The 25897-nt window shown below is 37.2% G+C and overlaps 1 protein-coding gene across 1 annotated transcript in view; it reads right to left on the bottom strand.

The window, feature by feature from the left end:
• Window positions 1–209: 209 nt before the first annotated feature.
• The window catches only part of LOC113493320 (T-box transcription factor TBX20), a 64276-nt gene continuing 38588 nt past the window's right edge, over window positions 210–25897 (bottom strand). Inside the window, exons 4-6 of the mRNA XM_026871252.1 lie at window positions 21316–21589; window positions 8283–8518; window positions 210–963 (exon numbers count right to left, since the gene is read on the bottom strand). Of these exons, the coding sequence (XP_026727053.1) occupies window positions 633–963; window positions 8283–8518; window positions 21316–21589 (841 nt within the window). The 3' untranslated portion in view covers window positions 210–632. The remainder of the gene's footprint in view (window positions 964–8282; window positions 8519–21315; window positions 21590–25897) is intronic.

The raw sequence follows: 25897 nt of genomic DNA, 5'->3' as shown, positions 1-25897 counted from the left end.
AATAACAGTTTTCGAATTACCTGGGTATAGTTTACAATAATAAAATAAAGGGCAGAATATTAAACTTACTGAATAAAATACTGGAACGATTCAAAGCATGGAATGTTTTATAGTAGTCAAATTATAATTTCAAGTTTAATACACAAACTTGTATTTTTTCTTTGGTTTTAATTATGTTTCTAATGATGTCATTTATTAAAGATATATATATATGAGAGCATACAACTAGGGAAATATAAACATTAAAGGAAGGAGTAACTAATATGTGCAGGTAACTATTGTTAATTAATATTCTTTTCTCTACATTAACATTACTTTCAATATTTTATTTTCGGGTAGGAACCTTGAAATTATGTTATGTTATAAAGTTACACAATATACCTATCGACAACTTATTACTACTCAGTTACATACATTTGTCTATTAAGGTACTAATTTGAAACTCACTTTGAATAAAATAAATAGTCTTTTGAAAGCCGGTCATCATTCTGGGGCGCAGTTCAAGCGAGTTAATACTGTAAACTGTCGGATATGATGGAGCCGTTGTCACAGCACGTTTTCGTTGAAGCCCGGAGCGCTGCGAGCTGAGCATCGAGCGGCGGCGAGAGGCGAGTCCTGAGGAGAGTCGGGGCTCACAGCGGGTGCCGCGGCGAGGGCTGGTCGTGGTGCGCGCGCGGCGGCGGGGGCTGCGGCGGCGGGTAGGGGCAGTAGCGCAGCGGCGCGGCCGGCTTGTGCAGCCACAGGTCGGGCGCCAGCGCCAGCGGCGGCGGCCACGCGGCCGGCCACGCGCGCCCGCCCAGCGCCAGCAGCTGCAGCGCGCCCGGCGCCCGCGCCCACGCCGCGCGCTTCTCCGCTTCCTCATCGGCGGCCCCCGCGCCCACCGCACCCCCCGCCCCGCCCGCGTACAGCCGGAGCGGTGACCGCAGCAACTGTTGCTCCATCAACATCAGCTCCATTGGATCTCTGTGGAGAGTGCAAAACACAAGCGTTAAATCAGGGTCACTTTAGCACATTACGTCATTAAAGTTCAAAGTGGTCGAGGTTCTCAAAATTTGCTAAACGATTTCTGTATATACTATATACACGGCAATTCCAGAATATCTCTTGGACATCCGGGAGCTCTTATAAGTAAAGTATTTTAGGAGTAATATCCATGTTGACGCAAAGTGAATTTTCTGATAATAATAAGTCCTATTTCGGTAGAGTCAGCGCCTGGAGTGCACGTTCGTGTTGAGTTCCGCGAACCTGAGCGGTTTGCGAGTCGGACTGTTCGTTGGGTTTCATCGGTCCGTAGTCTATAAAACCGAGTTCGAGGAACGACTCCGGCCACCGGCGGCCACGTGGCGATTTCAAATCTCATAAAACGTTACGAACGTCACACTAGAAGCTGTTATGTAAAATTCAGCCCCGATGAAATACGACGTGGTCAGCTTTGTTTACGACTGGTACGTTTAGCTTTGATTTACTATGCCTGTATAACTCCAACATTTGCAATAAGCAGAATCTTTAAATAAAACACCTACATAAACATCGCGCGTAGGAGATTTTTTGTCCACTTATGGAAAAGTGTTAAACAAGGAGTGCATCGTTGTCGATTGTTTCGTCGAAGCGTCTTTACGAGTAGTGTCGCAGTTAACGAGGCGCGCAGCGAGCTCGTGCGTCTCTTTACTGTGCGAGTGCGTGATGCCCTTTATCGGTTCCTGGAGGCTGTCGCGACCGCCACCGATCACGCTTCCCGTTAACTAGCTATTTTCGCATCTCTACGAAACTATCACCTCTCATAAGTGCGCAATAATGCGTCTTTCACGCCCGCTCAATAGAAATCTAGTTAGTGCTCGAACAGGTCTTTTCCGTTTTGTATAAGGCAGGTTTGTCGTACGCTGTACGGCGTGCGTAAATCTGAGGCCATGTTTATTAATAATGAGTTCCTTCTTGAGATACGAGCATTAGTCGGAGAGCAGCAAATGAGCGTGACGACACGCCGTGCTCGAGCTAAGCCTCAAAATTGGCATGACATCACGAGATGCCGTGTCGAATTTAATCTATCACCGGCGAGTCGGCCCCGGGCGCCGGCGCGCTCTCACCGGGAATTAAAAACAGGTAGTGCCCACACACGCTAACACATATAATAGTATTTTTTGTTAAACTCCCTAATTTATATAAAAACGAATAATGGCTGATATTATTGTTAATAAAACCCCGAATTAACCACAACTTCTCAGCGATTTCACACAATTTTATCACGCAATATTGTTTCGCCTTTAAACTAACTCAGATAATTAATTACCATAACGTGTCAAAGGCAAGGTTTTGTACAATTTAGGTGAGTAAGAGGATTTCTATATCAAGTGAATTAGGATAATGTGTGAAATGAGCCGGAAAACCAGTTCACTTTAAAATGCTTAGTTAACTCTCCTTTAGTTATTCTAAATTCGCCAATCCATATTAATTCGGTCTCAGCCCGTAAAGCATTTTATACATTGCACATTGCACGTAATTGTAGGCAATCAAAAATGAATGTTAAATTTCGAACTAACACATTCCACAACACTAATATCTTAAAATTTACACTTAAGGCGTGCACAACAGAAGGTATTAAGCGGCGCGGTGTTGGCGCTGGCTGAGAGCCTGTTACTCCGGGTGGTTATGTCGTTTCGGGTGCTGCGGGGGCGTTAATGGCGTATTTATTATGATCTCGGTATCAGCTGTAATAGCCAACACTCTCCGCCGGCAAATTACAGGGCGGCGGCTCTTAGAGCCCGCCGATAGGCCCGGCCGTGCTCGCCGGCTCTCTTATCGATATCTTACCGAGCAACGCTTATCGATATTTGCCAGCGAATGCATAATATGTCTATCTGATAAAACATGAAATATTATTTCCTTTACTCGCAAGGTTTGCTTAAAATGTACCTATCTATAGATTACATTAAAACATTGTGCCCCAATATTGAATGAAATACTTATAGGTAGAAACAAAAAAGTACCTAATCGTGTATTGATACTCTCAGTGTCTGGACAGCTTTCGGGCTCTACGATCGTGTAAGTAAATGTGATAGATGGTTGATATTTAAAAAATACTTAATGTAACGTAACTGTGAAACACGCAGGGGCCTGCGGGCAGCACGCGGTTGTCGTTAAAGTTATTTCTAGCTAGTAAGTGAATCGCATGCAATTAAAGAAGAGGTGCGTCGGAGCATAAATATAACTCCTCGCCCGCTAAATATCGGCTCTGATTGAGCGAGGGGCGTATCTTATTAATTAATGGATGAAAAGCCGCCTCGACCACCACGCCAAATAACTTCACCGCCCGATTCTCACAAAATGGCAATTCATCATACTTATTGTCTGACGATTTCGGACGTCAGCGAAGGAAGTCATTAAGGCTGAGCGCCGTTAGGCGTTGTTTTTAATATTTATATTTATGGCGGTGTGAATTCAGCAATCAGAATAGAAAGTATTTTAATAGTTGACCGAGCGCGTTGAACAATATAAACGGAAGTACTTAGACGGCTTTTAAAATTAACTTACACTCGTCAAGCCAAGTAGCACGAGTGACAGACAGCGAAGTGGCAATACGCGTCGAGATTTTATCGATACAGATACGTACGCGTTGAACTGAATTAACCGCTGAGCTATGTAGGAGCGCGAGCGCACAGTAGCGCGGCTGACACCAATCATCAGAACACGCGATATGCGAAACCACTAATTATTCTGTATTTAATACCGTTATGCTTAAAAAGAATTTACACTTGAATGAGAATAACACAACATGTCCAATGAAATTAAATTTTAACACCTCATATTACAGTTCCCCTTTAATATTTGAAGTATTAGAGCATAAAGTTTCAAGATTAATAAATAGAAAACATTTAATCTCAGGCACTAGGTCTAGTTTTACGAGGTGAATTGTTTTTATTATGTTTTTGATATCGAAAACTTTGTCAGTTGACATAAGGATAAAGTTACATAAGGAAAATGTTAAAAGAATACAATACATAAACAAATCTGTAATCGATATAGTTTTATTGCTTATTGGTTTAGAGAGCGTGTAGAGTTATGTGGGAGCTAGTAGCAACCGCGATGACCGACAGAGAACGGAGAGTGGCTTGGAGGACGCGGTAATTGCTCAGATAGCATCTCGAATTAGCCGTCAATCACTGCTCGGCAACTATCATCGAGGCGATGGCGTATCAATTAATACAAATCGGTAGCTACGCACTGACGCCTATGTCGATTACATTATTAATAGGTTCGATAATTCCGCCCGTCATGCTACTACTGTTCTCAAGAAAAAACTTAAGAGCTAATGCGTAAGGTTTTGTTTAATATGAAAAAAATGTAACGATAGAAAATACCTTTTTAGAAACAGGAAATTTACTTAGGTAAATTATTTAGGTAGGTAATATTTAGGTATAATGTATTAATTATTTAGGTATAATAAAATTAACAAAATTAAGATCCACCTAATTACTTTGAAGAAACAAATTCTATTAAATAAGAACGCATCAAGGTAAGACCTTTTAAGAGCGGGCACAACCTGTGCAGCAAAGTAATCTGACCAGCGAACGTCAAATTGTTTATTATCTATTATATATTATCTTTAAGGGTGAATCAGTGATTGTTTATGCATAGTCAATTTCAGCAGGTTGTTGCTAAAATATAAACACGTGAGCGAGAACGCTTGAGTCCTCATACCGCCCCCGGAGAACCGGTCCGGTCCGACCGAACGGGCATCACACCGATGGCCAGATAATAGAAATGCGCTTTAATTTGTCGTTTAGGGCATAATGAGGAGCGGAGCCCTGTGATTACGCGCGCCGACGCCGCCGGCTCCGGCCGCCGTTGACGTGAGCTGTTTCCACACGCCGCCGCGCGCTCCCCGCCCCGCACTCGCAACCACGCAACCTCGAACGTGTTAACATCAAACTAAAGACACCTTTCTACCAATACCGTTAAACGCTAAAGCGTTTACTTGGAAAGATTAACGGGTTGTGAAGTGCCTAAGCAGAATGCTTGGATCGTACCTAATTATCTGCTACCTGGCCAGAACGTTAGGTTAACGCATTCTTCAATCTGATCTTGTTTGCTAATTGTTTTTTTGATTAGATAAAATAATTAATCACCCGTTCAATTACAAGCCTATGGGAACACACGCATTGCGATAGGATTGTAAAAAAATATTATACTGGACGGATAAAGCTTTCGGGAAATGAGCTGTAGTCTAAAAAAAAGACTTTCTGATAGGGTTATAATATGATTTAGTAATAGGTTTACAGTTTAGTTTCAGTCCCAATTTTTTGTGTCAAAAATAAAATGGTACCAAAATATTTCATAAAGGGGCCCTGGCCTAAGTGTTGTCTGTCGGTGGAGACCATCGATCGTGAGTCGAAAGTAGTGGTCGGCTCATGGGAACGCCCGAACGTTCCTTGAGGCGCATTCTCGCCTCACCGCAGTCCACCGACACCTCCGATTTAATGAGCGAAACTAGTTATTTTCGCTAAGTATTAATTTACCATGAAACGAGCATGTAGACTTTATATCTAGATTTTCACTCATCAATATAATTATATGGTGAGTATTAACATGTTTCCTATCGGTCGTTTACACAAGCTTTTCATTTAAGTTGTAAGAGGTGCTACAAAAAGTAAAAAGTTGCTGTAAAAATAGATACTTTTGGAGTCTGCGTTGTCAAATTTAAACAAAAACATTTATTGGTGTATGTAAAAAATATGTTTTCGGGTGTCGAGAACTCCAAAAAATGAAGGAAGCGATATAAATGGACTCTCCTAGTTCTCTTTTATCAATAATGATACAAAATGGCATAAATCGTGTGGGTTAATAAAGACTTATATAAGGTTATGTAAAAATCTCAGTAACGTATTCAAAATGCCACCATTTTAACCATAAAGATAGTACTTCAACAGTGTCCAACAGAACACGAACAATTTCTGTTCGAAAATACAGATTGGCATTCAAACCTGTCCAAGAAAAATATTAAATTTTAAAATGTCTTAGCAGCATTCAATATTTGACTACTACTTAGTGGTTACTAATACTTTAGTATAAAAATATGTTTTTTTAATTATTTAGCTTGTTCTTCGAATACTAAGCGATGCCTAAGAAAGTAATTTATTACGCATTGTTCAAATGTCTTGTACAGTACTCTCAAAATTTTGGCGAAGCTTACCATATTTGTCTGTAAAATGTGGTAGAAATAAGTACCTGATTACATATTTTGTTTTCAAACAAAAAGTATATTTTCTAAGGTCGTTAAAGATCAATAACCATTAATTTAAACTAAGAGTGTACATCAGTTTCTGTCAAAAAAGTGATTGCATTGTGCAGTGTGTATTCTTGAAAATGTGAGTATGATTGCCTTCCTAGTCCATCCTGGAAAATAGCCAATTGTTTGACGGCGGCGACCTCTGTGACATGTATCCAGATGTCGACAAGATTTATTTAAAGACACGAACAGTTTAATTTAAAAAAGACACATACTTTGATCGTCTATTTCTTCGTATACAGTCTTTTTTTTTTACAAAAATGATATCAGACAGCTATTTATTGTAATCTACTACTTGCTATCAATTATAATTCCGACGTTTTCTAGGTTCAACATACAACGCTTTTGCTCAGCATGTCTTATTGAGAACAAAATCGTAATATTAAAAAAAAACGGCTTTCCTACTCATATAAAGATTTATCCGTTAAACAAAACTCAAATATTTTCGATATGCCCAAACTAAACCTTTTGTTTAAGACTACGGCGCTGGTTATGCTTTAGCGCTGACATTTTAATAACGCGAATAATTATGATAATTGTCATTTGGAGGTAGGGCAACTAAATGTGCAAATGTCACGAAATCACGGGGCTCAAGCTGGCGTAGCTGGTGTTGCTACAAACTGATAAAATGTATAAGTAGGTACCACGCTTGCAGGCTTTATACATAGAAACAGCAGGCGATGTGAAGAGAACGGCTTATTTTATAGTTTTTGTTAATAACGCCACATAAAGTTTTATATGATAGTAGACAATAAAAGTGAATGGTTTCATGACATCACTGTTGTCTGTTACAGCATGGCCTCTGTACCTACATTGAGCAACACTTAACAGCTTAATAACTTAGACTCATTTTATGTTTCCACCTATAAATGTTAATTACTGTTTTGTGTATGTCGTCAACGAAAATGCTTGCTTTAAGGAACTATCTTTTTCCTTGGGTCCTTTACAATTTTAACTTATCAATCTGTCGATGTATTTCATTGTTGACATTTAAGCTCCAAAGCATTTTCAATAGTAAGAAGTAGCCGTAGAAGTAACCGAGAACTTATATGTATAAAGTATGTATGACCGACTTTATTACCCAATAAAGTTTAACCGCGAAGTCCTTAATTAATACTAAATAAGTCGTAAACCAGCAACAAACTAAATAAAATGCCAACTTACATAATTTTTTGTTAGGACTGTATAGACTGTTTTTACTTGAATACAGAGCAGGACAATAGAAGGGCCTAAAGTTTAAATTGTTTTAGCCATTGCCAAAGTATTGCAAGCAAATGGCGGTTTTTAAAGATTGTTTATAAAGACGTTTCGTATTTTATTTTCTTATACCCTCTTATAAGTATTATAGATACCTACATTATATTGGCACAATCTCAAGGGCATATCCATACGACCTTAAGAATATATTTACGCCCATAATCTCATTCAGAAAGTCGATTAAGCCGATAAGAGGGATAACAACAGGCCCTCCCTAAATCCGAGCAGCGATCCAGCGATCCGCATCCAACCGATATCGGCCGCAATCAGCGGAGAAGCGCGTTTTTAATCTTTTATTCATGTAAAACCGTTCGAGGCAAATTGCAGGGCGGCAGACCTAATGCCTTTCAACTGTTGCTAATAACCTGTCAATTTATCAAACTCGCCGTACGCCGTTTTGGACCACTTTAGCGCAAATAAACTAAACGTGCTGGAATATCCGCTCGTCACCGATTTTTGAAACCTCAATATTGATGGGCTGTTAAAACTTAATGGCAGGAATTTATGTGTTCGTGTTAGGTGGGTCTTTTGATCGTGTTTTGGGTACAAGAGCCGGAAATGGGTTAAGTAAAATTTGGCTTACCTCTTAATAAGTGATCAAAAGGTAATTTACAGGCATCTTACTACCTACGGTGATGGCAAAGAAAATGTGCAATCTAATCGATCGAAACAAATTATTTTCAAGAGTACCTACTCGTTTACAAGCTACGAACAAATATTCAAATGAATATAAGTTTCTTACCTATCAAAGTCCGTCAATCGCGAAGAATCCCTGAATCCTTTAGCGAAGGGGTTGGAGTCGATCTTGAGCTTGGTGATGAGCTGGTTCTGGTAGGCAGTGACGGCCGTGAACACCGTCTCCGGGAACACGAAGGTGCGGTGCTGCTCCCGCGTCAGATCGGTGATGGGTCCGCCCCCCTCACGGACTTTCACGAGGTGGATGCGCGGTTGATACCGGTGCATCGAGTTTAGCACGATCTGGAGAAAGATATTCCCATTATTTTATTTATTTAACTTCATTATTAAGTCTTTTACGATTCAAAATCAATCCACAAACACTAAATCTCTTGTAAATATTTCAGTGATCTCGCAAGTCCAATTAAATAGGATTTCAGTATCAACCACTTTAGCTAAATGAACGTGTGTGCTTAAGCACCCAGCTTAACTAGAAATTTCCACATTTGGTTTCCTTAACCGTCCAACTTTATCAACAACAGCGCGACGCTTTACGACTCTAGAGTGAAACGCTCTAAGTCATCAGTCAGACACGTCACACGTTTAGAACTCATAGGATTTATGTGAAATGTGAAATTCATTAGAAGGCAGATGTACTAAAGTGACGATGTACATATATTTTGGTATTATTTAATAGGTGGATATTTTAATAATACCGCTTCTACTAAACTGAAATACAGCCTAAAAGCACGTTGATTGCACTTAACATGGTGGAAAATTACAAGCCACACTTAATAATTATAAATTATTCATCTCCTTTATGCTTACGTCAAAAGCTTGTACGTAACTTTACGTACCTAATTGAAATAGGCAATTAATAACCAGTTTTCAGAATATATTTTATCGTGGACTAGCCTAGTTAAAATTCTATAATCCTTTTACATATTTTAACGTGGAATATATAAATATCTAGCTAAGAACTGTAGCAGATTAGGAAAATGTTTTGCATGATTTTGTCAGATGGTATGAATCAGGGAATATCAAAGCTATTCCAGAAGTTAAAATATCTAGAATTAAATCAATCACAATATTTTCTTAAACGTGCCTACTTCTCTAGGATAGCATGGCGTATTTCGTATTTACCTAATACCTAAATAATTGTAAAATAAATTAATTTGATTGACTTGTGAAAAAAGTCACAGCTCCTTATGTAGGACTTACAAATGATGTTGAGTTACGCACAAAATCTATCCACTTAGGCATTAATTAGCGCGCTCGCGTTATCTATCCAGTAATAACAATGTCGGTGATTTCTCATAACGCAACGCGGCCGTAATTAATTGGGCGACGTCTCGGTCCGATGTGACGAGCCGATAAGCCAGCCCGACGCAAACTGCCCATGGTTTTACGGCCATGATGAGATAATTAAAGTCTGTAAATTAATTAATTTCACTGCCTAGTTATTTTTATTGCGGCATCGTGTTAATTGTAGCCGCAAAGGCGCCGATTCATTTTGGTTGTTAGGTTATTAAAGTGACTGTTCTTTCTTTATGGCTAGTATAATTACTGTATTATCTAAATATGTGTGCACGTATTTATTTTAATGCTGTATATTCAAGATAAGTTCTATAACTTATTTATGAGGCCCCTCAATTTATAAGTTTGGTAGAGTTATGCAGAAGATTTTTCTTTTACACCTGTCTTTTTTTGATAAAGTAACAACAACAACGGTAAAAAATCCTTAAATATCCACTGCTATCCAAAAAGGAGATGCTTTTGTGTGTACCTATGTAGAAACAGATCTATAGTACTCCATTACTCTAAGTACTTAAAAAAGGTAAGCAATTTTGATGTTACCAACAAACCTGAGACTTTTCTTAGACAGCTTAAAAATGAATAATGGATGACAAGAAAAACAGATACCTATCCACATATTAATCAACCAAGTGTAAGCTCTCTGAAGCGGCCCATTAAGGCCCATTACCTACATCAAATTAGTGACAACTGTCAAGTGTCCATCTGTCACTAATGTTATAATTATGATCATTAATACAGGATAGAGTCCGTAGCATATTGTGATAATGAAAGCGCATATATTATGGTCCACCGGAGGTGTGATGGCAGGGCGTGGTGAACTTCATTACGGACCTCTAATTTCCTCACCTGCGCCTAATGAACGACCGCCCCGCCCCGGATCACCGATATTCAATATATTATAATTATATGGATCTATTGATCGTGATCAACGCACTTGCTGGATTTTGTTTCCACGATTCTACCTGTGTTTATATTTTATGCGTCCAGTAGCTGGCCACATTATTTGCGTGTTAAAATAAAGCAATAAGACATACCTAACTCTTCATAAAATGATTAATGAAATTAACGAAATTTACTGAACTAAATAGAAGCACATTACAAGATATAAGTAGAAGTAAAAAATCTAAGAGCTGATTTATACATCCATAAAACAAACAACAACAACTCTATCTGTAAAACAGCACCAGTAACCATTTTTGCTAAACCATAACTAGGTAACTAAGCGATAAAAATATTAGTAAAATTTATAAGAAAAATAAGAAGATGGATAGCAGTTGGGATAAGAAAAAGTTTAAAGAAGATACTAGATTTGAGGTATTTAATATTCCAAGTAACTTGTCATGATATATCTAAAGATAATAATCAATAGATACGTCTTTAGTCTGCTCATCAATGCTTTTTATATCTGCAGATAGGAATCACGATAGACGTGATAAGAATGGCAAAGGGCTTAAATTAATACAAGTCAACAATTATGCATTAAAAGGCCAGTGAGAGCTGCCGATACGATAGCATTACAATAATTATACAACACGGATGATATCACGTACTATGCGAGCGACGACACGGATCGTTCTGAAGGGATGCGGCACTGCCCACCCGACCTCCCTTGCATTTACCCACCAAAGGATATTAATCTTTAATATCTAAGGAGCAAGATGACGTTTGCGTTGGCGGCGAAAGTGCCGGATGGCTGTAATTGCGGTGGGAGGCGTTGGGAGGGTCGTGGGGAGGAGCGGAACATGGCCGACGGTGGGGGACAGATGGCTGCGGACCGCCGGCCGCGGTGGATGTGCCTCTTGTCCGCCATCGTTATCAACATTTTACACACTACGCTTAAGATAAGGCGGACTCAAAATTTTTTTCAGAAGGCCCGAAGTTTCGTCGATTGGTCGTGTTTTAAATATGTGTAAATACCAGACAGTTAGGGAAATCCACTCGCTTAAATATCTGGAAGAAAGTAAACAAAGTATCTAACATTATATTTGCATCTAAGCAATTGTTAGATTAAAAAAAGACATGGTAATAGTTTCTTAATACTTAGGCGAAGTAATTAATTTTAATGATTACAGATTGGTGCATGTTGTGCGTCACGTGCCGGGTGATCGGGTCAGGCGGTCGTCCGGTGTCCGGTCGCCACTCGTCAATAAGCGGCTGCGTCGATATTTCGATTAGCGCGCGAGGCCGCGGATTACGGCGGATTTTCGCCTCCACACCGGAGCGTCGACAAATTGGCCCATTTGTACCTTACGCCGAGCACTCGTGACACAGCCCATAACGACATGCTATGTCTAAATAAATCCGACATAACCCGACGCCATTATAAACATTTAAAATACGAACGTATGGCAAAATGCTAAATATGTTTTTATTAACAACCAATATACATACAACCAGTAACATGAGACTTTACGCTCCACAGTAGTGTAAAAGTGGCGATTTGAATTGATATATGCGATAAAACGGATACCTAGCCGGCACCTGCATAATGTATGAATCAGTAATTATTGAGCGATAAATTAAGGATATCAAATGAATTAATTTATGTCACTCAACTAATACATAAAGAGGAATAAAAACTAATTGCATTACACGTATTTATTACTCTATTCATAATTTGCTTATTAAAGTGTTGAATATAGAGCCATTAGAATCATTGTGGACAATTATATCGTACATAAAGATTCATGATCGGGTCTCATAATCGTCGGATCATAAAGTAGATTTCCGATTGCCTCTGTAGCAACGGTTAAGTAATGAATTTATTTAAAACAAATAGCACGTGCCCATTGAATACGAGATGTCAACAGATTGAATCGAGATGAGGCCGTGAGCCGTGGGCGGCCACACTCGAGCACTCAACTATCCCAGCCGTTGTTAAAATGATAATATTCATTGATAAAATATTCAAAAACTCTTTTTATTCAAGTTTAGGGAACATATCAAAAGCTGGATGATTCCGTTTTTAAATAATATTTAATTTAACTTTGTGATCTAAGTGCAGACCTAAGTACGAAGGTCAGTAATTTTAACCATAACTAAAGGCCAAGTCACTTCTAAAACCCAATGGATGGTTTTGCAAGCCAAAATTATTTGAATTATTGATAAAATGTACCTAACAGTAAAATTGGTAGACATGCAAATGTAGATATACACATAATAAATAACATACTTAATTTTAGTCAATAAAATTAATATAATTGCGAACATAATGTAATCGATGTAGTCATAACGATTGGAATGAGTTGTGCGCGCGACTGTCCGCCTGTGTCATCGAGCCAGTGTCCACAGCTGCGGTAAGCGATGACAAACGACCCTCTAAAGTAGCGGATTTCTTTGAATTTGCATTAGTTACTGTTCGCGTCGACGTCGAACCCGTTGCATAAAACATAAAATACTTACGAAAATATAAATACTATTAAAAATTAAATCATATAGATATCACTGTATTAGACATATTTATTAACTACGTAGACTAAGTATACCTACATATCTTAGTTCAGTTTACATCACCACAACTGCTTCCATACAAACTTCATTACTAAAAGAACAAACTAATTTACCATATGGGATCTACATTTTTGTAAACGATTGTACACGCCACTAAAAATAAATATGTATAAGACAATAATGAATACTGATGAAGTTGCGACACTCAGTGACTATTCAGTTGCAGCCGTGACAGATGAATAACTAATTATACACAGGTATTAAGTTAATTATAAACAATTGACACCACACAATTCTAAAGGAATTGAGATGAATCATGTTTCTGACTGTTTACTTTTAAAATATTAAATGTTATAACAATGAAATATTTTTATACACACAAACGAATACCAATAACGAATAATTTTACTATTTTTTAAAGTGATGCCTGGTTGGAGAAGAGTACAAGTACCAGGATACCTTTTATTTTATTGCTCAGTCAAATAATAATGTAAAGGGACACAAAATCAAACAACTACCTACCTACTATAATGTTAAAATTTTATACCTTAATCAATTTCATCTTTTATTGGCCGTAGCGTCTCAAGTTCACAAATTCATATGGAACATAAAAATAACTCAAAGGTACGTAAACGTTCATCATAACATCGGTGGCAGTAAAATATCTCCAAATAAAATACTCGCTCGTAAAGAGACTGACATCGGGAGTCCAATGAAAAACTGGTAAATCGTCATTTAACTAGAGAGGCGCGTCGCGTCGCCGTCACCCGGGGAGTCACGATAAACGTCACCTCGGAATGAAAAAAATATAAAAGTTATATTAAAAAACGACCTCCGATTGAAATGAAGTGAGACGATGGAAACAGAAAAACAAATAAGACTACAAATTGAAGTGAGAAATGTTATGTCGCTGCGCGCGCCCCCCGCGAGGCGCTGCTCTCGCGTTCTGCTCTCGAGGGCTTCTTAAAGCTATCGTTACAGCTTGTGATTAATACGCCGAGTCATATCAGCGACGCGGTGTCCCCGCTCCATGTGACGGCCATAACTCTGCCAAATGAGCTCAACTCCTCACGGTGGCGCCGACCATATTTGCATACAATACATACGACAACCTGTTCCACGCTTTGGACAACATTCCATCACGTCAAGTTTGTTGCATCTAATCGTAGCCAACGAAAGTGTTTACGAATAGCCTGAAACCTGCCAATAACATAGTAGATAAACGATCCCGAGGTACATAATGTAGTTGAGAAGATTCTCAACAAACACCAGATACGACAACGCGCATATGCTACATTGTGAATGCTATGAGTTAGATTGCGTATTTAGAGACTAATTTAATTAGTTAAAGTGAGATAATAATTATAAAAAGAGTCGGTAACTTGTAAATTAGAATCTCCTTGTAAAATACGAGATAAAGCTATGTACATAAAGTGTGCAGTTTAATGGTCTTAGGCAACGAAGATGACTTCAGTCTGAATCGTAAACATGGGTGCGTCTTAATTGAAATATGGCCATTTATAGAATTATAAGACCTATCACATCACTACGCCACTATCCAAATTTATTGCTTGATTGACTTTCTACCTATTCTTAAAACCATTAAATAATTTACCTTTAAATTTCGCCGTCTCATAGAATACTAATATGAAGATAAAAATGTCACACCTCAATCAATATTATTCCAACACACATAATATACATCTACCACTAAAATATTTCTTTCAAATTCTTCCAATACTAATTTTTTTATTTCTAAATTTATTGATTTGAATATGAAACCGTTTTATTAAGTTTAGTCATAAAAGTACATATTAAAGTCGCTTATTAAATGAGTTAAACCAGTGTCGTAACTCATAAAATCGTCGTAATTGTAAATGTAAAAAAAATATTAATGAATTAATAATACATCAACGTATAAAAAACATCGAGAGCAATAAATGATAGAACCTATTTGTTATAAATCTTAACTACGTAGTTATTTTATTACGTACTTATTTAAAAGTCACAGTACTTCGTGCGTTAAACATTCACGTACCTAAATGATTGACTGCAAATAAGCGATAGTGGTATAAGTAACGATTTTATCGCTTGTAATTCGGTCGTTCTGTAGAAATAAACTGAGTGCAAATATACAGCGGGCAGTTTGAAATGCAGCGGCAATGGCGACCACTTCCGGCGTCTCGCCAACACCCACATATTACTTCAATTGCCCTTATTATGACATAAAAGCTACTCACAATACTCTCTGTTAACATCGCACAAATATAAAACTGTATTTAATAACCGTTAACCACATTATTTTGAGGTTACATTGTGTAGCTTTGTATTTCTAGTTTATGTGTAAGATTTTGAATAAAGATTTGAATGAATACCTCTGTAGCTGCTCTAATAAAAAAATAAATTTGCAGATAGCTCCACTTTTTCGCAATCGAATCAACGTCCGTGGGTGATTCTTCTCATCAATTATAGTACGTGCGAGTAAGGGAACAATGAAAGGAACAACATCACTTGTAATTCGCGGCAATAAACTTACTTTGTTGTATTTTTACGCCGAGGATTAAACATAGATACAGTTTTTACGACGGTATACATTAAGTATTATAAATGCAATTAAATACCATAATTGTGTGACCACTAAGCTGAGAGTAAGTAAACGCGATAAAAAGGTGAGGATGTTTCATGAAACACATCTTAATCATAACTTAAAACTACGTAATTGTATATCAATAGCATTAATTGCATATGCAAACAACACTAATCTTTTAGCAGTAAAATAAATTATTATTTTGTTTCCACCGGAAAGAAATACCCAACATGACAGGACATTTATCATTTATGGTAAATAAATATAATCACTCTGATATTATTATTGAATGTGTGCTTTTAGAAAATAGATTAATAAAGCTTTATCTAAATAATAGATTGTCATGTCAGTGTCACTTACAAGTTTTACGGGTACGATTGTATTGCCTATCCGTGTCGTTAGATGTCATAAGATGATAAGGCCTTGATATATTTATTACAAAGTACGTCGATGGCATTTCGATTTCGAATAGCGACTCCATGCTGCTATTATGAGCACACCTCGTACTTTCGTAGACGTAGGCAATTTACAGCTCGCGCATAATTATGATGTGTTTAATTAGGAACATTATGAAATACCACTTGTATGTAGATGAGAGGCGATTAAAATATTAATAATACATAAGTATAGTGAAAACAGTGAAGGTAGAGTTTAACGAGTGAGTGCGGGTGCAGAGAAGGTTAGTGGGCCCAAGGTGTATAATAATTACTGGTGTAAGGTAAACACAACGAGCGCGCGCCGCACCGCGGGAGTCCCGCCGAACGCCGAATAACTTATTAATTTATATTACACCTAAACTCATATTCACTATCAACTCGAGTCACCTGTCTAGCTTGTTTGTTTTATAATCGCCTTATTTCAAAATACGTTAACGACGTGAAAATATCAACAGTAATTAAAAAACGCAAATGATTGCTGAGAATTGATGTTTGTCGTTGTTCATTAAGACGAGCGGCCGGACGGCGTGGTGAGCGTTTTATTAAATTTTATTGGCTTGTATATTCATACAACGACCCGGACGCCGCTATAAATTAAACGGGGATTATTAATGAAAGTATTTTGCGGATATCGGTGCGATACGTGTCCGCCAGTCCCCGCCGCGGCCGACCCGCTTACCGGTGTCCGGCAGCCCTGGCAATCGCAATGTTCAATAGCGACAGCCCTGTTAATGAGCTTGGCTTTTCGGCTAATGACCATAATTATCGTTTACTGTCTCTATGTGAAAAGTGAAATAAAACACTCATCGCTGCCGATTCGCATCACACTGGTAATCACCTTGTTTTATGTGAAAAGACGGATAATGAAGGAGATAAACGTCGTTGTATACACATCATAAGTACTATATAATTGCATGGCCTACTTAAGTCAATCGTTGCATTAAATAAATATAGTCTTACGACATAATTCCGAGTGCAGTTGATAAATGGAATAAATTGTAGTGATTATGTTAGCAGGGTGCGTTAGTGAGCCTGGGGCAAAGCGACCTGCTCCACGGTGCATCGGTGGCCAGTGTAGGCTGTCCCTCGCCACGGACGGCCGGCGGCCGGCAGCTTACACCGCGGGCGCTCGCCCTGACAACTGATACAACATTAGTTTGTCATAAAATATTCTCCCCTGTCCTATGTGGCATTTCATGTTTCATTACAGCATAAATAACTTACGAAATTTTATCAGAGATCCGTTTATGCAATCAACATTTTCATAAAATGTTTATAGGTTGACGCCATGAACAGCGTCGTTTTATTAAAGCGTCGCTCGTCGTAGTAAAATTGCTTTATCGCAGTGAGAATTTTGCATAAACTTATTAAAGCTTACCTTTTATTTTATTAATGTCATATAATTACGTAAAGACTAAATAAAGCAAACGATAATAGTATATTTTGAAAAAAAATACTAAAGTTTGCTTTTGCCCTTTTTATCTGATAAAACTTTATTTCTATTAAAAAGTATACCTATGCTTAATTAATAACTGCCATCGACCTCATTTTGTATAGTTTTGAAGCATAGAGTTGTAATCTCATTATTTAAGTAAACGACGAAAAAGCTATTCATTAATCATTGCAACTCGTAGTTAATGGTAGACCACGAGCAGAAACCGCCATTTACATATTTTCATTAATTATTCAGTCGTTTCCTTCTTCTAACCTTGAATTTTATAATCACAAATATGTGAAACAAAAATAAAAACGTACGTCTAGACTCTAAATTCAAACAGACGTAGTATTAACGTGTACTTATTCTCTGGACGTAACACATTCTAATTACATCCATACCTGCGAAGTGAATTCTATCAGCTGGTTAGTTTCCCTCGAATCCGATAAAATAATATCTAACTAGGTAAGAGAAACCAGTTTTATTGTGTATGTTAGCTATAAATCTCGGAACCTTGACTATCGCCATATTTTATGGCTCTAAACGACACTAACAGTCATCTTTTGTTATTGCACTTTCCCTTATAACTCTAAGAAATGAATAACTCGGGCCTGGTTCATCATTTCCATTAAGCAAGGGTTTATAAAATGAAGGTAGTTCAACTCGAAAAAATATATTCTGGGGTGAAAATTTTGTTCGGGTGAATATACTTTACTTTCAATAGCAATTTCAGTAAAAGAAAATTAATTAATGCTAGTCGCAGACTTTAGACTCTACAAAGACATTTATTTGTATAAAACGCTGCACTACCTACCGATATTGGATTATTTGATAATTTTCCTAAAGTAGTTTTCAGGTATTCAATCCGACAATTCAAATATCTTCTTATGTTTTAAGGCATAACGTTCGTACGACTTTCAAGAATTATATTCGGAACTTAAATAATTACCAAATACTACCAAAGCAATATTTATTTATAACGTTCGTTCATAATATTAGATAGACATGCAATGTATGAATGAGTAAAGTACTTTACATCAAGATTTACTGGTTTACACGCCACTGTCGTTGGGAGGTCTTTGTGACCGGAGGCATATCGGCTCGGAGGCCGCGCAAGCCTTACTGCTCGTACAATCGTGATCCGTCATCGCCACGCTTTCGTGTGACCGTTCTCATGAATTCTAATAATCTGACCTCATTCCAACACACGATTATACAAAGCTATTAAATAAACCCTTCAAACATTCACAAAGGTTGTTCTTACTTTATGAACGGATGTAAAAATTAACTTGAAAATTTTGCTGTAACTTTTGTTTTTCTCTGGTATTTTTATTGCATAGCGTCAAGCTGTGTTGGAAGCTTTTTATAATAGTATGGAAAGTCTTTTTCAAACATTGAACATGTAGTATTATTACTTTAAAATTAATTCGCTCCTAATTTTCAACCTGAAAGTAAGCAAACCGAGTGTCATGAAGGTAGCATTAATAAAATATATTCGAGTACCGCTAGTTGAGTGGCACGCTGATGATTAATTCGTCGGTTCCATGGAGTTTTTGTTTCACAATTAGGCGAGTGGACACGCGCGGCCGTGTCGAGTTGCGTGGCCCCAACATTGTTACCGATGTTAACGACTCACCAATTCCAGTTCCGTTTCTGATAATATATTGCTAATTAGAAGTTTTATTTATAAATATTTCGTGTATTTAGCCGTTTCTTGGAGCGTAATAATATAAACTAAGATTTATTGAGGTAAGAACGTAATTTTGTGTAATGCCGGTAGTTTGCGTTTATTAATATTAATAGGGTTTGGTAAGATACATTATTGTTAGCATCATTATTTCATACATATTAAAAAATAAATCTTACGCTTCGCTAAATTATTTTAACACCTTAATTTTACAGCTGATAAATCGTTTTTAAACATTTATTTTTTAGTTAATGGTTTTTAGAATCTAATTAGTTTATTCTTGGCACAGAAACTAATTATAGAATACGGAATATACAGACACATTATAGCCATATTACATTTAAATAATTTAGGAAGATGTATTTTTCATTACTGCGTATTAAAACTTATAACAAAGTATTTACACCTTATATTTTAGTTCCAAGACCAGAAATAAAGAAGTATAGTGGGTTAACCAATACATATACCTATGTACGTACATTTGTCCTATAGCACGACTCCTATTTAAAAATGTGGATATGTATAGGTTGGTTCCTTAACGAAATTAAATTACTTTGTATGGGTTAAATCAAAGCACAAAACGACTACAATTAGATGGTGTCATTGGTACTATTTATATAAATTAATTGCATATTACAAATACGTTGTTTAATTGAAGGCATCCACGATACTAGCTCGGTATCCACCGAGTCTAGCTATGGGAAAGCCAATTAGGTGTGTTTTGGTGAGAGTCGGGTCCATCCATCATATCGCCACGCCCCTCGGTTCCGTTCCGTCGCCCTCCTTCAACAAACTTTGAATGCGTAACCTAACATTGTTTAATTTAAAAATAACGTTTATGTTAAGTTAACCACAGACTGTGAGACGACGTTCTCAAAACCTCTCAGCCTTCAAGTGTTTCATTGAATTCACTAAACTACCTGAACAGATATCTAAAATAACTAAGAAGAAAAACTAGCAAAATTAAATAATGTATTGTATACCTTAAATGCATAGGTATGGACATATATAAAAATGTTTTATTAAAACTGTAACTACTGTAAGTATAGCTAGAGGCTATTTGACCAATAAACACTAAAAACGAGTAAATGTAACTAGGTAAGTACCTGTAACGTAATACTGCTATAAAAACGAGGCTGGGAAAAAAATACGCCTATAAACATCAATCAATAATAATAATTAACAGTCTAGATTCAGATAAGAACTAGACGTAAGTCACCTGCTTAAATTGTTTGTACAAACTAGATATAAATACATCTAAACACGACATGCACGTGATACGTAGATGATAATTTATTCATCACACGATCAACATTAAATGATAAAGCAATGACAATAACATACAACTCATTTAAAGTTCACTCTCATCAGTAGAAAATCAATTTACACAGGAGATAGTATCGCTGTGTTATCGCATTCTTCATAACTGTCATATTCCTGACTAGGCTATGTTAAGTAAATATTACAGTGAGTTAACAAGACCTTCAGTTTAGTGTTCGTAGGATGAATGTAGAGGTCTGGGTATGCTGGTGGTGTAGTCGTGACATTTGCCTGCGCGGGTGAGCACCTGCGCCGCGGAGGTAAGTAGCCGTGAGGTGCCGGCTGACGCGCCGCGACATGTGCGACTAATTTGTTGCCAGCAACGCACTCATTACACTCTCGCCGGCGACGCCTGAGGTGTCGCCTACACAACAATTTCGCCCGTAATTCTATAAATTGCCACACGCATACGGAAGTAGTCCACGCGACACGAAGTCATCTCGAAGGACGAGTTAAACACGGGAAGCGTTTACAGGTTGTAATTGTTCTCTTATTTAATTGTATAGGGGCATAATACTGCTAAAGGGATAGTTTTTTCCAAAAACTATACATCAATCATTATGAGTCCGTATTTAATTAAATCTCATCAAAACATACGTATACAACTCGAATAAACGTATCGTAAAAAGCATCTGTACATTGAATTGCAAAGGTGGCCAGTGTATAATTAAATGTTGACGGATAATTTATAAACCTCGATTTGCAGTGGCGCACGCACTCGGTTAACCCGCAGTTGCCGTCAAGTAATAACACTAACAGCAGCGATTCAAGTAATTAGAATAACATGAATTTATATCACTCGTGTAGCACTGCAATATAGTAACAATTGGTGATACGTATAAATGTAGAGTAATTGATGAGACTAACCTGTCCGTTCTTGTCCATCTCGTTGTTGGTGAGTTTGACCTTCTCGAAGGATACGACCTGCTTGCGCAGCTGGTCTCCGGAGAAGGGCGAGTCGGGATGCGGGTAGAGGCGCGCGGGCGCGGGAGGGTCGGCCTTGCCGGCCACCAGCCACGAGGAGCGGTGGTACGCGTAGCGGTAGCGCTTGCCGTCCACCGGCACCACGTCCAGCAGCACGGCGTAGCGCGCCTCCGCGCGGCAGCCCGCGAACGACACGCGCACCGTCGGGAACATGCGTCTGCCACAATTACAACAGATTATAAGTATAAACGAGTTCTTTAAATACAACGTTTTGAAATAAACTTAAATCGAACATAAGCAAATCGTATTTTTTCAAAATTCAAACTGAAACTAATGAATTCCTACTTTCTACACAAAATGATACTCTAACGACCTCTTAAGGACCGGCTGACTAAATTAGACATTAATAATACAAAAAGCTTGTAATCCCAGAAAATGTTTGACGAGATCAAAACACATGCTCGCAATAAAAAAGATGATTAATGCATCTTGAAAAAAATACCAAAGATCCGGCCACGGACGGTGACTTGTATAATTACAGGGTGAAACGCGAACTAGGAAATCAAACAAATATGATGTATTCGATTTTAATGCACCCTTAAATGGGCCGAAGCGCTTCCTGCCGGTCAGCTACTGATAACATCTTAACATCGTTTATTTATGAGTAGTCATTCTTATATTATTTCTATATTTTTTATAAAATTTAAACGGCTCTGATGTAATTTTAATGCCCAAACAAGTAGACAAGGGGCAGTCATATTACATAACCGTCAACCAGCAAGTTGTCTCTACATTTTAGAGTGCCTCAGAACGAAAAAAGATGACTCTGTACCTAACTTGGTACAATTTTTATTTTAGAGACAAATTACAACAACCAGAAAAAAACTTGAAAGATGAGACGTTAGGCTTTTCGTAAACACTTTAAATGCGTATAATAGTGATCTAAGAGTACATCTATTAAAAAGACGCGATTCAATTCTTAAATGCACAGAATTATGAAAGTCGGTCGTGAACCAAGCATTGGTCATAAATAACTGGCATTGAGGTGTATTTTGAAAGGTAGTGTCATATCGATGGGATCGGTGGTCGGGCTTGACAATGAGAGGAGTCGCGCGTCGTTAAGCGGGGCCGGCGACGTCGGACGACCTGCCACCCAGCGCGCCCGAGTAATGAGCCGCATCCATCACGGATAACAATCGATCGCTGCCACCAATTGCGACACATGAACCGTCTGCTAATCGTTTTGATTTTCTTATTAAATAAGTGCAAAAAAAAATAGTAATCAAAATAAAAAGGAGAGCATTTGTGTTCTAAAACTAGTAAAATTTTTAAAAAAATCCGAAGAATTGTATTAAAATACTTAAAAAAAAATGCAAATATCATTTCTAACAACTATACAATTAATTGGCTGTCCTAATATATGGCTCAAATTTTGTTTTAAAATGTTAAATTTGCATTAAGTAACATTTTATTATTAATAACGTTGTATACAGCTAACAATTAGAGGGGTTTGCAGAAACCGAGGTAACGATCTATATTAATGGCGCGTTTCGCGAGTAATAAAGTTGGTAGAATCGTCGGAGAACCGTCGGTCGCTCGCATTTACATAATTCATTAATAAACGTCGGACCGCGATGCCCTCGGATAAGTTTAACAAAATACCCAATTGAATGTAATCATACAAATGCGAAAACTTTTAACACAATTACCAAATACGTTTGTAAATAGCTCTGATCACGTCAGATCAGACCTCACAATACAATAATGCATATTTGCAATATTTAATTCATAATCAAATCATCCTTTCAATAGGATTATAAAATCAAAATCTTAATTACAAGAACTTAGTATTTTTCATTACTAGTCGCACAAGATACGTCGGAAAAATGTAGAGCTAAAAATCGCTGTGAATAATGTCATAAAATTAAGTTTTATTACACTGCATTGCAAAATTTAATGTCTGGTATTTTAGTGTTTTGTTTGCGGTAAGAAACCACAACTCTATGACATGGCACGCATGAAAGGAGCCTTATTATTTAAGTTGATTGAGAGCAACAATTATGGAATACCGCATCCGGAGCGAGGCGCGAATACCTATGTCCTCGTTCCGCACTACTGTCGTTATTGTTTGTTTAAAAATAAATAAATAAAAAACTTATTTCAAAAATATACGTTTGTCTGCGGTTGACTTCAATTATTCATTCTTTACTCATGCTTATTGTGTGTCAAGTTAGAAAACGCAGAAAAAATGGATTTCCTTTGAACACACAAACTCCATTTCAATTATTTTTCATTAGAATCTACTGGATATACTTATGCAGCTACTGCTAATCAGACCACTACAATACCTTTACTAAAGTAACTTCAATAACATTGACTGCCAGAATGGTACGTATGTATGTTCAAGTTATTGCCAGCTTTTAGGATGCAATGTATCAAAGTCCTTATGCAGTAATTTATTTTGACTATGGTACGCTTGTAATTCGCTTATCCACAACTAATCTAAGTCGAAAATACCCGTACTCTTTGATCATTTTTATAAATTGCGCGAGAAAATATTCGCAGCTGGTTCATTTTGCGAAGATATCGTTCATACTTGTTATTCCTATGTAAAAACTCCTTAGTTATTTATTTACACTCATTACCGATGAAATTATAATAGGCTGAAATTATAGGTACATACCGGTTTTCTATAATTAAGTTGTAAGCAAGGGACACCGTGTAATTATGAGTTACTAACTATGTGCCAGATAATCAGATTAATGTGGTATTTATGATGCCAGCGTGACCTTTTATGTAATTGCTCGGTAAATAAATACGATTGTTTGTAGGCAACCATTCCTTTAATAGGTTAAGTGTATTTTAACTTATGTTATTAATTAATATGTTCGTTTGGTCGTATAATATAGCATAAAGTTGAGGATTAGCTTGGGCTTGTCGTAATATCCCTTTCGTGTTTTGTAAATAGAAGCTACGATAGGATTACTTAGTTTAAAGCTGTTTTTTTAAAGAAAAAGTTAAATTAATGTCATAAAGATATTTATTTATCCTGACTTAAATATATGAATGACTAGCTGTTGCCCGCGACTCCGTCGGCGTGGACTTTAGTTTACAGCTTTCGGTGGTCCCCGTTTCCATGGAAATGCATCCCCTTAGTAATCTTATAACTTTAACACACCTTTTCAATTTTCCCTTAGGAACTAATTCAAAACCGGACTTTTGAAATAAAGGTAGCCTACCTTCTTTTCCATTGACATGGCTATATGCATGCCAAATTTCAACCAAATCCGTTCTGCCATTTTTGCGTGATTGAGTAACAAACATCCAAACATCACAACTTTCACATTTATAGTATTAGTAAGGATTTACAACTATAACGACATAACTCGATACTTTTAGATCTATCCAGAATAGCATTGTCTGTTATTTTACTTCCTTTTGAAGTAGTTGTTTCTCTATTGGTGTATTCGTTCATTTTTTGCGTTTAAGATTAATAGTTAGAGTTAATTCGCTTATCTTTTCCCCTATTAGCGCTACATTAATTGCATTCGACTAATTACTGCAGAAACGGATTACTTATATCTGTCACAGGTTATTATCACGATAGTCATTATAATTCAAATTATAAGTTATGTATTTACAACCTTGAATAATTCTTGTTGATCGTCAATAAAATGAGGAGAATGAACAGCAGTAGGTAACGGTCATAGAACTGTACATTGATACAGTTACTAATGGCCGCTTGCCTGCCTAATGACCAGGCACGTGCGGTAGGGTTTGTTAAATGAAGTTAACAGTACAAGTTAATACGACTTCTGAAAGAAAACTAGTGATAGGTCAATATGTATACAATAATTAAGTATTTAATATAGTAACTGTCTTGTGGATGACTCATTATTAAATGATGCGAACGGTTTACGTTGCAGCGTAACGACGTATCTTGATTGTCCTTGTGATTAGGGACTCCGGTTGGGTCCAAAACTAGTCGAGCGATCCCAATGAATATGCGTGAGTAAACGTTGCATCATTTAATAATTAAATATTTAAGTATTAAAAGTACAATTGGAGTATAAATATAGTTTAGTAACCATTTTAATATGTGATTTATAAAAAAAGGGCTCTCCTTTTACGACGTACCCCGGTTTACTCTTATAGAGTTTCGAATAATAACAGGAGTACTGTTCCTATTCAAAAAGTGTATCTACCAATTGATTCATTTAAATAACACTGAAAAGTATATCACAACTATTATACTTATTTTTGTCTGTGAAAGTGTGAACCACATCTAATATGTAGAGTCAAGCAATATCAGTAATAGAGACAGCTGCATAAACTAAGAGAACGTGTACGAATTTAAATAATATATTCATTTTAAATTTTACAGTACGTATTAAATTTATACCTTATTTCAATGCGTATGATAGTTTTAGTTTATGATGGTTATTCTATTTCCTATGATTTCTCACATAAATATTGGAATCATTAGCTTATAAAATTAGTTAAATCAATTTTGACCATTGACTCG

The sequence above is a fragment of the Trichoplusia ni genome, chromosome 4 (genome assembly GCF_003590095.1).
Source record: "Trichoplusia ni isolate ovarian cell line Hi5 chromosome 4, tn1, whole genome shotgun sequence".
Classification (NCBI taxonomy): Eukaryota; Metazoa; Arthropoda; class Insecta; order Lepidoptera; family Noctuidae; genus Trichoplusia; species Trichoplusia ni.
This window is presented reverse-complemented; position numbering and strand designations above follow the sequence as displayed.